Source organism: the organism of the source record quoted next, unplaced genomic scaffold, assembly GCF_019419815.1.
Source record: "Pyrus x bretschneideri cultivar Hongxiangsu unplaced genomic scaffold, Pyrus_bretschneideri_v1 Contig40, whole genome shotgun sequence".
Taxonomy (NCBI): Eukaryota; Viridiplantae; Streptophyta; class Magnoliopsida; order Rosales; family Rosaceae; genus Pyrus; species Pyrus x bretschneideri.
In genome coordinates this window covers 1,598,312-1,613,354 of record NW_025999724.1, presented here as the reverse complement: position 1 = coordinate 1,613,354, position 15,043 = coordinate 1,598,312, and the positions used below count along the sequence as shown (strand labels likewise).

The window sequence follows — 15,043 nt, the reverse complement described above, 5'->3', positions numbered from 1 at the left end:
TTTGTATCGTCAACATGCAAAGCAAGACCCAAGTTAATAAAGTTTTTTTTTGTATTTTTTGTTTCTTTGTATCGTCAAGTTATGTTCGTACTCGGTGGAGCAAATATTATGTGCATACTTGGTGGAGTATAAAATTTATAAGGTGGATTCTGGAACAAAAATTAGAATGTATGAGCTGCAGACTGGTTGAGGAATTAAATCATTTTTGGCTTCAAAGTGCTACTTGATGGTGGTTTTGTGGAATGTAGTCGACAATAGCATTGCTTTGGGGTAAGCGGTGATGGTCTCCAGGATGTGAGCGCAGAAGCCCATTTACTTCTCAACCACTTGGCGGTTGCATAATGGTAACATATCTCATTCCAAGTTGTTAACAGCCGAGAGAATCAAAATGCTATTTGGTGAAACCATGCATGCTGGAAACAATGACGAAAATTGGAAAAGAGTGCCAACATGAAGACTTAGTCTAAATGGTGACTACGTAACTAATACTCGACCTAAGGAATTTCGTATGGCGCCGAGGTATTTGGACAGCAAGACTTTGCATCGGCATCCTGCCTATAACGTAGTGGTTAAGGATATTGAGGACGTTAATTTTTATTTGGCTCTGTTGGCCGGGGGGGGGGGGGGAGGAGGGGGCGGGGGCTGTGTTTGGACCCAAAATTACATCATCGGTCCATGCAATCAAGATTGTTGAATGGGCATAACTCCCAACTGTTGGATGAAAAAGTGAAGATAATTTTGTTATTATTAAAGGATAATATTATGGTTTTTATCATAATTATCTTTTAATAGTGATTTATCTTGACATTTTCTTATGCAATGAGATGCAAATTATATCTCCAACTTGAAAGCGAGCAATGCAGTTCAATTTGATTTGTGATTCTTGGAGTTTAGACGTGTGGTGGATTGGAGTATCAGAGCATTTTATCAAGAGTCCTAATGCACTACGACGTTGGTTGGCAAATGGATATTGATTGGCAGAGAGATTAATGCATGCATAAAGATGAAGATGCCAAATATTCTGGTTTAAATGGGATACCAAGATGGAATCAACAGGGAGTATCCTCTACGTGTGCTTAGAGTTGGTCAGCCATATATGCAGGTTCTTGGCATATTTCAAATTGGGATGCATATCAGCACAAAGATATATGCTAATAATTGGTATATGCTATTAATTAGCACGTGGTGGTGTCGTGTTGGTAAGTGATAAGGCATAACAATCATTTGTTTTGCATGAGATTGTTATGCAGGAGGAAGCTTTGATATTGACGGCAGTTTTACAACACGATGGCCATCAAGATGATAGTCCTATAAATACGAGATGTGTAGAAAACAGAAAGTCCATCGAACTCAACACATAAACTGCCCTGCGCAAACTCTCGCTCAACACGAAACCTCTTAACAACCTTGAGATTTTTATTTTCTTTTTCCGCCAACACATCTTCAGTTTGGATAAACAACACTGTTGTCGTAGAATCAACCGACAGCGGAGCACCTTCAGTTTAGATAAATAGCAATGCATCAAGGTCGACTGGTTATCTATCCAAGTCTCAGTAGAGAAGAATTTTTGAATCCTTATTAACAGAGGTCATCTCATTAGCCTTCTCTTCGAAGTGAGATGTTACAGATTACTACATTCAGCACATTGAAAGCCGAATTTGATATTGAACTTCACAAAATTAGCAACCTTGTCTTCAGGCTCTAAAACCCGAAAGTCGAGACGTGCTTCTTCCTCGGCCGCAGTCGCAAGATCAAGAAGTCAGTAGCGTGCTTAACGCCACATCAACATATTTTACTCCTGAGCCAAGCTCAGCCGACGATTTGGCACACCTCACACACAACCGAATGACGTAGTTAGCTTATTAATTACTCGACCTGTGCGCCATGTAGGCTTGCTAGTTTTTAGGGTCAACACCTCCTTATAAGTTACAACTATTCTGGCAGGGAAAATGATCCTTTTTGGATCCTTTCCTTCTAATCTATCAAGTCCGGGGATCTGGGCAGTTGAAATTTGATCTAACGGCTACAAACAGGGGCCCAGTTTAAAATTTATAATAACTTTAGCCGTTAGATCAAATTTCAACGGCCCGAATCCCCGGACTTTGTGAATTAGGAGGAAGGAATCTGAAGATGATCCATTTCCCTTTCCTTCTGGCAGTTGTGGAAAAAAGTAGCGGGTGCCTATCAAGTCCTAGGGCATTGAGTGGGCCAATATAGAATAAAGCATGTTTAATTTCATGTTTTAACCTCAAATCAACCGGCTCAATAATGACAATAAATAATTTAAGTAAATCCACAATCATGGAATCAGAATTAAGCTCAAGAAAAAGGTAAAGCATTCCATAGGTAAGTTATTGATAACCTCCTTAAATTAACCAAATTCCATCACTAGTCTTCAACCTTTCAATCTTGTTTCTTCTTTCGCCTTAAAAGAATGGAAATGTGAAAGAACTTTGTATTTCTGTGCCAATCCTTGCGAAAGCACAAGCATCATTTTCTGATTCAGGAAAGAATAAGCTTTGTATTGCTTCGAGTGTAGTGAACGCTGCCCGGGAGGTTAGTGCGAACGGTTGAAGCAGCTTCTTTTAGAACCCACTATGTAAATAGTTGTTCGTGTCTTAGTTGTAGTTGTGGAAGCCGGGTCTTTCTATTTCTGTGTAGTGAAATGGTCTCTAAAACGGGCTCAGGACCGCGGGTAGCAGCTGTTGAAACAGAATTCATAGGCAGCAGCGCCAGATAAGTACTTCGCTAACCGCAGATAAGGACTTCTTCACAAAGTGGCACAAGTGCTCATAGAATGACTTTGCTTCTCTGAGATATCCTTTGACTCACATCTATTCCAAACCTTGATATGAAATAGCCCCCTATTCTCTAGCAAGTTTTTTTAACTCTTGAGACATTGTCTTCTTCCCTATGGATCGAAAACCTTACTTTTCTTAATAAAAAGTTATCCAAAAAACACAAATTTGTTTACATACTACTAAGTATGTTATAACTTAATTAAACTTCATCACCTTATAACACTTATATCAACTCTTAATTTCAAAAGTTGTTAAAACATAAATGTTGGTCGGCTAGCCTTTTTACCCTGGCCTAAATTCTAGATTAAATTTGCTCAAATTTTAGGTTTTAACTCAAACTTATTTTAGGTTTTAACTCAAGAATGAGATAGTCTTAGTGTAGGACAATGTCATTGTCGTATCTCAATTATGTGTCATGTTCTTCGCGCAACCATGTCCCTTGCTCATAGGCTCAAACCACCACCATCACTACCACCATGGCATCAACCATTTAGTGTAGGACGATGTCATTCCATCACTACATGTCAAGCTCGTCGGACATAAGAGTAGAGTTTTGTCCTTTCTAGTGATGGAATTGATTCATTTTGGTTTGACTTTTTAGCTAAAATGGTCCCTAAGATTTGAAATCAATGGAAGTGGTCCCTGAGTTTGTTCACCATCAATTATATTGGTATTTTCTTGAAAAAAATTATATTAAATAGGACCCAAATGACAAAAATACCATCAATTTAATAAACAATAGGCCAGATGATTTGACAAAATTGAGAGTATTTTTGTTATTTTAGCCTTATTTAATGGAGATTTTTCCATTGAATGACCAAAATGATTGATGGTGGACAAACTCAGGGACTACTTCTATTGATTTCAAATCTCAGGGACCAAAGTAAGAGTTATACAAACCTCAAAGACTATTTTGGCTAAAAAGGTTTCTCGTTTATGAGAATAGGTGATGCGGAGGAGAGAAAATGAGGTAAGAGAGAGGAAGGAAAAAGAGTTGACAAACAACATTGTTTGTACCATGTAGCAAGCGGTTTCTTTGTTCTTTATTTTCCAAAACACTTTTTCTCAATCGTTATATGTATTTAATGGTCAAGATGGTGAATGCATTCAATACTTAGGGCATGTTTACCAACCCGTAATCAGAATGAGAATAAGGAATCTGATTCCAATTACGGATTATGCATGTGTTTACTAAAATTAGAAGGAATAAAAAAATGCATGGGACCCACACAAAAAATGGAATTCAATTCCTGGGATTGGAGGAATTGGACTCCCTCTATGTATGTGGTAATTGAATCGGGAATACATTTGCTCTTAGAGGAATTGGACTCCCTTTATGTATGTGGTGATTGAATCGGGAATACATTTGCTCTTCCTATTATGCCCTTTTATCAATCTGTCGTTTAACCCAACAAATTAATCTCACGAGCTTGAATTCCGGTTGGGTGAGGGAATTGGAAAGCTGATAGGTTCAAGAGATCTATTGGTTGCATACGAGATCTCATCCCCAAACATTGGATCGCCATCGTTCAGGAGGCGATGAATCAACTGCTTCAACACCGCCGACAAGCATTCACGGACGTAGCTTCGGGACGATGACGTCAACGTCAGTATCTCACGGACATGCTTCTCACTCGCAGGGCCCTCCTCCTGCAACATTGATGCGAGAATTATACGCACACAAATTAAACCCTCTTTTTGTCAAATTGTAGTAAAGATGTAAGTAGGGATCGTTCTAGACCGGGGATTAGGAGGGATTGTTAACCACTTGGATTTGAATTCAAAAACGTAAAAACAAGTTTAAAATACTATACTAAACTCGAAGAATGCAAAACTAAAAGTAAGAAAGATTAAGACTAAAACTTAAACAAAATAAAGGGGGATTGGATTTGGACGAAATTAAACTAAAATGGATAGAATGTAAAGAAACAAATTGTAAATACGGATTTGACGGAAATGAGTGGATGGGAAGCTAGCTAAGGGGTTCATCTCCACACATGTTATACTTGCATAATAAAAAGATTTCTAATTGCATTTCAATAAACCATGAATTCTCAACGCCCCGGGTTAATTAGGTCCGCTTAAATTAACCGTCAAGTTTTCCTTAAGTTAATGAATTGGATGATTGCATACGACAACCCAAAGCATTCCTCACAAGTTCCCTACATGAATTGCATAATAGAGATACAAGCAAGAATCATTAAGCATCATGAAAACTATAAGTGTTGACGAGGCATTCGTTACTATGATTGCATGAAACTTATGCCAAGAATTTGTTTAACGCGATTGTTTATAAGCAACCTCCACTACTTGTGAATATAAGTTCATAACTATTACGTGAAACTCCCTTATATTCTAGCGTCATATTCATGCATGAAAATTAAGTGTGCATTCTCAATAAACATACATAAATAGGTTATCAATCAAATAGTTAAACAAATTGAATTCACAACTTATGAAATGCAATTAGAAGTAATCAAATCAAAATGCAAGCATAAACATATATTTCGAATCCCCCCTAGCTAAGGGGGGTTTAGTTCCTCATACGTTCAAAACAAAGAGAATTGAAATTAAACATTGAAATCAAAGAAACGCCTAAACATTCCAACAACTCAAACTTGAATTGTATGAACGTTTAGGCCCTCTTCTCTTCCTCTTCGTTGTAGCATAAGGTCTAAGGATAGTTTGATGGTGTGGATGGTTTGGGGAGTGGTAGAAATGGAAGTAATGGAGGAGAAGTGGAAGGGAAATGGAGAGAAACTCACGGCTAGGGAGAAGATGGAAGTGTTTGTGGTGTGTTGTGTATGAAATGAGATGATGGAATGGGGAATGAATGAATGATTGCAAGGGTATTTATAGGAGGAGTGGAGATGTATATGGCTATTTGTTTAAGGTGTTTGTGGTTGCAATGATGAAGAATTGCATGTGGAAATAAAAGGGAAAATGTGGTGAAATGATGAAGTAGGAAGGTGGAAATGCATGTGAGATGTTGGAAAGGAAATGGGAATATGAGTAGGCCATGGCATGGGAGTTGTTTTGTTGGTGTAAATGTGCCATGGTTGCAATGATGAAGAATAAAGGGTGCATGTGGGGTGGAATTGAATGAATGCAAAGTGAATGAATAATGAAATGAGTTAAAGAGGGAGAATGTGGTGAAATGATGAAGTAGGAAGGTGGAAATGCATGTGACTTGTTTGTGGAATAAAGAATGAATGGTGGAATGATGAAGAGTTGCATAAAGAATGCATGTAGGGTTAGCTAGGTTGGCTTTGTTTGGGTGCATGTGTGTTAATGGTGGTTTTGCATGTGAATTGATGGATTGTTTTTTATGGAATGGATGGTTCTTTGCATGGCTTTTGAAGTGATTGTGGGCTTTGGAATTGGAAGGAAATGCATGGCCTTGGGGTTGGTTTAAGAGAGAATGGGCTAGGCCCTTTGTTTTATGTCCAAAATGAATACAAGGCCTTCAAATTCGTCCAACACTTTGGCTCCAATCATATGCTATCCATTCCAAGCCCAATTTTGCTCCAAAATGCTCCAAAATGCATCTTTTTGCTTCCTTAGCCATATGAACCTAAAAACACACGAAAATGGCTTAAACTACTAAAACAACTATGAATTAACAACATAGATGCACAAAAACAAGCTAAGTAAGTCGCCTAAATATGCTCTTATCAAACATCGCTTTGACGATTGTGACCTCAAGGTCTAGGGCCAAATTGCTCGTGTGTCTGGTCTTGATGGCTTAGTTCTTTCTGTTTCTGGGTTTTTTCTTCTGCAGGGAGGAAGATGAATGTGGCTGGGTTATTTCTTTGGCTTTTATACAATAGTGGACATTTAACTCTTTAATTTAACTAAATAACTAAAAATAAGTAGTTAAATATTTTTAAAAATAAATATAGAATAAATAAAACAAAAAGGGTATTTTAGTAATCATATCAATTTTTATTCCGATTTAAGTGAATTAGCAAACAACTTCTATGAATTCAGTTTCATTTCTATTCCGATTCCTGAACATTTAAGTAAACAGTTTCAACAGGAATCTGATTATGACTCCTCTTCACTTCAGTTCCTCCTTAATCCAATTCCTCATATTTTGATTACGGTTACATAAACGAGCTCTTATATGTATTCTAGTCGGATCCATAATTTGGAGGTTTAGGTCTCCGTACTCTTATTCCAGTTGGGGTTGATTGGGGTCAGCTTTAGCAAAGGCCCATTAATATAACTGGCAAATGTTAAAACCCAATTTCAGGAATGGGCTTGTTTGTTGTTACCAAACGGGCTACATACGCAGACCTTTGTATAAGAACCCAACAGGGTATTAGCCCACTTTGGTAAACAAATAGCCATTTCATTCATTAATAAATAGTTGAGGAGGTGTTGAGGTGTGGCTGCTCCTTTTTCTTTCGATCGGTTGAAATTTTCGATTAAGTTTCAATTAAACTTACAATGGTGTGGCATATCCCTTTGTAAGATTTTCATCGTACCTTTTAAAAAACAAACATATACAAATTATGATTCGCATTCAAACAAACGAGGTTGGTCAAATTCAATTATCATTATCTTGTTATATTTGCGCATATTCGATCTCAACTATTGAATTTAATGAATTTACAAACTTGGTTTTAAAAAAAAAAAAATTGAATTTGACCGTTGGTTGACAGTTCAACCACGTGGGCCGTCCGATAAAAAAATAATCGTTGGCCTTTCCTCGGTCGACAACATCAGCAACTAGATCCTAACATTGGGTCTCATGCACTAATCTTGGCTCATTGTATGGGCTAAATATGGCCTGAAAATAAGACCCAAAACATTTTTTTACCCCAATAATTGTAGAAACTTTGGATGAGTTTAAAACTTAAATTTTAAATTTTATCTCAACCATTGGAGTTGTTTTAAGTCCTAAAAAAAAACTTGTGATATACCTTGGCCTGGAAGGGGTGGCCTCCCACTATTCATTTACTTTTCTTTATTTTGGCAAAGGAAACAAAAGAAATTTTAAACTGATATAATCCTCCCAAAATCGTATATATTAGGAAAACAATTTCACTAAATCTTTTCCCTTCCCCTTTTCAAGACATATTTTCCTCTGATATAATTTATGAATTAATGGCCTTGGCCCTGAGGGCTGCCAAACGCCGCCGTTTAGAGGGGAATAATCACGGTGCGCATCTCCACATTTTTCTAGCATTGCTGCTTTCTTCCACAGTTCCACTCGCAGACCAAAAATCCCTAAATTAAACCCCCCGACTCTTCAATTTTCCCTCTCCTCTTTCTCTCTCTCTCAGTTATTTACACAAACACCTTTCGCTCGCATTCAAAATCTCCGCACATCGCATAAACCCTAGTCCCCCCCCACCTAACCAAAATCTAGATACTGCGAGAGCTCCATCCCAACAATGGAATGGAACCCCGAAACCCTACAGCACCTCTCTCAGTGCTTCCTCCACACCCTCTCTCCATCCCCGGAGCCTCGCCGCCGCGCCGAGGCTTCACTCTCCGAGGCATCCCTCCACCCCAATTACGGCCTCGCCGTCCTCCGCCTCGTCGCCGAGCCCACCGTTGATGACCAGATCCGGCAGGCCGCTTCCGTCAACTTCAAAAACCACCTCAAGGCGCGATGGGCTCCCAACGCCTCTTCCGACGAGACCCCCATCCCCGACGCCGAGAAGGACCAGATCAAGGGCCTCATCGTCTCCCTCATGCTCTCCGCGACACCCAAGATTCAGGGGCAGCTCAGCGAAGCCCTAGTCCTCATTGGCAAGCACGATTTCCCCAAGTTGTGGCCCGCTTTGCTCCCCGAGCTCATCTCCAGCCTTGGGGCGGCTTCGCTTGCTGGCGACTACGCCTCCATTAACGGTATTCTCGGCACTGCCAACTCCATTTTTAAGAAATTTCGTTATCAGTACAAGACCAATGATCTTTTGCTTGATTTGAAATACTGTTTGGATAATTTCGCCGCTCCCCTTTTGGAAATTTTCATGAAAACTGCAAACTTGATCGAGTCTGCTGCTAATTCCGGAGGGTCTGCCGTGGTGCTTAAGCCCCTTTTTGAGTCACAGAGATTGTGCTGTAGGATTTTCTACTCATTGAATTTTCAAGAGTTGCCTGAGTTTTTTGAGGACCATATGAATGAGTGGATGACTGAGATGAAAAAATATTTAACCACTAGTTATCCAGCGCTGGAGAGTAGCGCTAATGGGCTTGCACTGGTCGATGGGTTGCGTGCAGCTGTTTGCGAGAATATTAACCTTTACATGGAAAAGAATGAGGAAGAATTTCAGGTGTACTTGAATGATTTTGCGCTCGCTGTCTGGCAATTATTGGTGAATGTGTCTCACGTGTCGAGCCGTGATCAGTTGGCTGTTACAGCTATTAAGTTCTTGACCACAGTTAGCACAAGTGTGCATCATAATCTTTTTGCTGCTGAGGGTGTGATACCACAGATTTGTCAGGGCATTGTGATCCCTAATGTGAGACTGAGGGAGGAGGATGAGGAACTATTTGAAATGAACTTTATTGAGTTCATCAGGAGGGATATGGAGGGTAGTGATCTCGATACTAGGAGGAGGATTGCATGTGAGCTTCTTAAAGGGATCGCTAGCAATTATAAACAACAGGTTACCAATTTGGTTTCTCTACAGATACAGAGTTTGCTAAGCTCTTTTGCTACAAACCCAGTTGCGAATTGGAAGGATAAGGACTGTGCTATATACTTGGTTGTATCGCTTGCTATTAAGAAGGCTGGTGGTACTTCTGTTTCGACTGATCTTGTTGATGTTCAGAACTTTTTTGGGACGGTAATTGCTCCAGAATTGCAGAGTCAGGATGTCAATGGGTTTCCGATGCTCAAGGCCGGTGCACTGAAGTTTTTCACAATGTTCAGGAATCACATACCAAAGCCTATGGCATTGCAATTTTTTCCAGATTTGATTCGGTTCCTTCGTGCAGAGTCAAATGTTGTTCACTCTTATGCTGCAAGTTGTATTGAGAAACTTTTGATGGTAAAGGACGATGGTGGAAGACCAAGATATACTTCAACAGATATTTCTCCTGTTCTACCACAACTGATGAACAATCTCTTTGAGGCCTTGAAGGTTCCAGAATCTGAGGAAAACCAATACATAATGAAGGGTATTATGCGAGTTCTCGGGGTTGCTGACATATCGTTTGAGATTGCTGATCCTTGCATTAAAGGGTTAACATTACTACTCAACAAAGCTTGTGAAAACCCCAAGAATCCAATATTTAACCACTATCTTTTTGAGTCGGTGGCTGTTCTTGTGAAGCGTGCATGTGGGAAGAATGCCTCTCTAATATCACTTTTTGAGACGAGCCTATTTCCCAGCCTCCAGAAGATACTAGGGGAAGATGTGACCGAGTTCTTTCCTTATGCATTTCAGCTGCTTGCTCAGCTAGTTGAGTTGAATAACCCGCCAATCTCACCGTCTTACATGCATATTTTTGAGATACTTTTGTCCCCTGATTTATGGAAAAAGGCGTCTAATGTTCCAGCTCTTGTGCGTTTGCTTCAAGCATTCCTTTACAAGGCACCCCATGAGCTCAACCAAGGGGGGAGGTTGCAGCAAGTGCTTGTGATATTTAATAAGCTTGTCTCAGCTCGTAGCACAGATGAACAGGGTTTCTATGTGCTAAATACTATTATCGACAGCCTTGAGTATAATGTGATTGCGCCTTACATTGGTGGCATTTGGAGTGCCCTTTTCACGGTGCTCCAAACCAGGCAAACAGGAAAGTTTATTAAGTCTCTCTTGATTTTTATGTCACTCTTTCTGGTCAAACACGGCTCTCAAAACCTTGCGGATACAATGAATGCTGTTCAGGGCAACATATTTCAGGTCATCTTGGTGCAGTTTTGGATATCCAATCTTAAGCTTATTACAGGAGTCATTGAGACTAAGTTGACTGCTGTTGCATCAACCAGACTTCTATGTGAATCTCCAGCACTTCTGGATGCCGCAGCTGTTGAACACTGGGGGAAGATGCTGGACAGCATTATGACCCTTCTTTCGCGGCCTGAACAGGACAGGGTTGAAGAGGATCCAGAAATGCCTGATATTGCTGAAAACGCAGGTTACTCTGCCACCTTTGTTCGTCTTCACAATGCTGGGAAGAGAGAGGACGACCCTCTGAAAGATATAAAGGATCCAAAAGAATTTTTGGTAACTTCATTGGCTGGGTTTTCCAAACTTTCCCCTAACAGATACCCTCAAATCATCAGTCAGTATCTTGACCCAGCCAATCAGGCAGAACTAGGTCGTCTATGTGAATTTTATAATTGCCCGATTGTTTGAGTGGTGAGTATGCATATAAAACATTCTTGTTCTCTTAGTTATGCACCATCCCTACTATTTTCTATGGATATGCATGCACATGTTTTAATTACAATATGGAATTGTTTGTAATATATTTATATTGTGGTAATAGTTGGTGAGTAAACATGTGATACACAATTTTTCGTTTTTTGGTGGGGGTGGGGGTGGGGGTACATATGTTCTGACACAGAAAGGATGTTGGCTAGTTATTTGTTACTCAGCATTGAGTTTATCTTGCAGTTTGATCGAAATGTATTGGGCTAGATAAGAAATTATCTAATCATATCTTCTCTGTCATATGCTCTTCTTCCCTTGGATAAATTTTTTGTATCTAAAAGATGTTTTGTCTATTGGAATGCTAAAATAACGGCCTAGGAAGACATCTTGTTTAGGTAATTGTTATGAGTAGCTTTAATATTTGATTCGTGCTAAAAATACTGCCACTGGTAAACTACAGAGTAGAAGTTGGATGGTAAGGAAAAAGTTATTACTTGTTTGGGAACATTTATTGATTAAAAGTGTAAAAAAAAATAGTTGTTGAAATTGAATGGTGAATCTGGGGTATTAGCCGTAACTGGGACAGGTTTGAACTTTGAGTATTGCCAAAAACTGGTTTGCTCATGTTGTGACTGGAGGAAAGCAATGGCCTTGGGACTCTTAGCCAGTTTTGGCTATACGTTTGTGAAAAGCTGCATTGTCTCAATTTTCTTTCTGTACTAGAGGGTCTCCAGAGTTGATGTTTAGTCCTTGTGTGTTCAATGTTCAAGGGGTTTCCTCAAGTTACAGTGAAAGTTTGGTTGGTTTAAGCTCTTGCTGTATTCGTTTCTATTTCTCAATCTAGGCATGCTAGCACTACATGTCAAACCTGCGAGTGAGTGTTAGCACTATTTTGCATCTATGAATTTCCTCGCTTCCCTGTTTGCATATCTTACCTTTGACTATTAATTCTACTGTAATTGCTACTTTTTGGTAATGATACCTTTGTTTATCATCTCATGTATTTTCGTGTTAGTGGCATATATGTTATATTGCTGTATAACTTAACCTCCTATGTTAGTCGAGTAACTGCTCAGATTTTCCTACAGTTTACCCCCTTCAGATCTTTGTTTTATATTTTATTTTGTTTCTGTCTAATCCGAATATGATTAATGCCACAACATTCAAGAAATCATCTAATTTCATGTGTAAACTTGCAGGATTTCACGTGGCAATGAAGGTGTGGGCTTTCATTTGAAGTTTCAACGAGTCTTGGTCAGCATACATATGTGAGCAACCTGTACTGCCTTGCAGTCTCCAGGTTTTGATGATTGTCGTCTTCATCTCTGCAACATTTAAGATCTTGTGCAGAAATGATGTGAGATTTTTTGTTACACTTGTCCTGAGTCGATCTACCATGACGGCGAGCACCCAGTTACCTAGATTCTAGTGTTGCAGTCCTATGTCCAAGTCATCATGGATACGTCTTTGCCGCACCCCGTCCTGTGTCAGCATGCATTTGTCTAAATTATGGTAGATCTGTATTGTTGTCATGTAAGTCTGTTTTTGTTGAATATTTCCATTGCATGTATGCATATTGTTGCACCTTTGTCTTTCCCAAAAGAAGAAAAAGGAATTGTTGCGTCGTCGATATTTCAGTTCGTGAAATCCCTGGTTGGTTAAGTGAATTAAGGTTTTAGCATTACCCCTATGAAGTTTTTTTTGTGGTGGGAGGGGAACCCGGAAGTTTTCAGGTCTGAGGAAGAAGATGAAGCTTTTCTTCGACTTTGTCGGTGTCGAAGGAAGGAAGGTTTTTAATGGACGCATGCTGGCAGCACTTGTGCAATGTACTTTTTAGTAACATATGGAGAGTACACAATAAAGTGTGCAACATGTTTGTTCGTATATACGACGTTTATTGTTGATATAAAATGTCGTCTTTTGCTAAAACACAGTGACCTACTTATAATCGAGCACTAAACCCCTGTTGGATTTGCTAATTTAACTAAACAAATATGATTCCATTGACATCATGCATACGACGTGCCCGTGTAAGATATAGAATTGTATAAAGGGAAATTATTTTTTCGCTCTTCATTTATGGTCATCGAATTAAATAAATTAAATAGAATTAACGGTTCAAATTAAAATGAGGGGTGTAAGAGGTTAAAATAAGTGTAATAAAAATCTTACGCCAACTATTCCTGTCTTGTGTCAATCATATGCTATTGTGCGTAATTTTCTGTCTACTTGGTGGATTTACGGACACAAGGCCCGCGATGGCGGGTAAAATCGAGAGAAAAACTGGTGTCCACACAGACTTCTTGTTCTTGAAAGTTGAATCAATCAAAGAACAGGTAGATGTGAGAAACTGTCCTAGAATTCCGTAGATGTGAAAATTGTGAGGCTTGTTCATATACCTTTTTACCCTTCGGCCGATGACTCTTGAGAAAGCAAATGCAAATTCATGATCTTGTTGGACTAAGCCCAAAATGCGTATCACTATGATGGACTGTTGCTTATTTGTCCAGATCACAGTGCCTTCCATTTTGCAGTTGCGTTTAAATCTATTTCTCCATAGTTTACTGTATATATAGAGTATCACCTTGTCAAAATAATAATAATAATGCTTGCATTGGGGGAACAAGCTCATTCTTTTTAGGAAAAATTAGAATGTCTTACATCTTTTTTATATTTGTTAGATTAAACATTCATCTCTTTTAAAGATTTGATTAAGATGCCTTGATCAATTGTCACCTCAATAATTTTCTATTTATTTAATTTTCATGTCATTAATTTAAATGCATTTATATAGAGGCATAAGGTAGCTTAGCAACTAATTACCTATAATATAGGAATTTAATTTCATCAATCAACTTCTACGCATTAAATGAATTTTTTTTAATATAAAATAAAATAAAATAACTAATTCCTCATTACCTTATTATCAGTATTTAAAAAAAAAATCTCTTTCTATTAGAAATGTCTCAATAAAAAGTCTTCAATACATATTTTTTCACATATAGATATATAAAAAATATACTTAAAACTTATGGTACATTTGAGAACAAAAGTATTGACTTTTGGTACGTTTAGATTTTAAATGTACGGAGAAACCAAATATACCAAAAATTCAAATGTACCATAAAACCAAATGTACAAAAAATTCAAATGTACCATAAAACCAAATGTACCCATTGTTATGTAACCCTTTTGGTACGTTTCGATTTCAAATGTACAGAGAAACCAAATGTATCAAAATTTCAAATGTACCATAAAACCAAATATGCCCATTGTCAGGTAACCATTTTGGTACGTTTAGATTCCAAATGTACCAAAAGACCAAATGAACAAAAAATCACAAATGTACCACAAAACCAAATGTCTATATTAGATAACCTTTTTGGTATATTTACATTCCAAATATACTGAGAAATACAAAAAATCAAATCCATTATAAAACTGAATGTGTCCATATTATAGGTAACTAGACGTAGCTATATAATCAAACAAATCTTTATTATGTGCGGGGTCTTTTAAATAATAAAATCTGACAATTTTTTTTTGTTATAAAATCACAAAAAAAAGAGTAAAATTATAACAAACAATAAAAAAAAAATGCATAGAGGAGGATAATAAATGCATGAATATAGGGATAAGAGGAAAAGAAAAGAAAGAAAGAAAAAATACGAAATGTCCAGGAAAAGTTGTGAAAAACTAAAATTCTAAACAAAATTGAACTTATGTGAAAAACTGAAATTAATAACCAAAATTTTAGGAAAATGTTTGATCAAATTTTCAAAATGATTGTATGTTTAGTCAAAAAAATTAAAAAACGAGGTGCCTATATCAAAACGCCCCTTCTTTTTATTTGTAAATAATGTGTCTTTATCTTCATATGAAAATTGTCCTTATAAAAAATCATTT

The 15,043-nt window shown here is 38.0% G+C and overlaps 1 protein-coding gene across 2 annotated transcripts; it reads left to right on the top strand.

The window, feature by feature from the left end:
* The first annotated feature begins 7,942 nt into the window (after nucleotides 1-7,942).
* Nucleotides 7,943-13,023, top strand: LOC103929309 (exportin-2). Of its 2 annotated transcripts, none has more exons than XM_048565921.1 (2): nucleotides 7,943-11,157; nucleotides 12,337-13,023. In XM_048565921.1, the coding sequence occupies exon 1, from the start codon at nucleotides 8,204-8,206 to the stop codon at nucleotides 11,117-11,119; it is 2,916 nt and encodes a 971-aa protein (XP_048421878.1). In that variant the 5' UTR covers nucleotides 7,943-8,203; the 3' UTR covers nucleotides 11,120-11,157; nucleotides 12,337-13,023. The 2 variants fall into 2 exon arrangements, with proteins under 2 accessions (XP_048421878.1, XP_009336759.2); XM_009338484.3 differs by having other exon boundaries at nucleotides 7,948-11,122.
* Nucleotides 13,024-15,043: the final 2,020 nt, after the last annotated feature.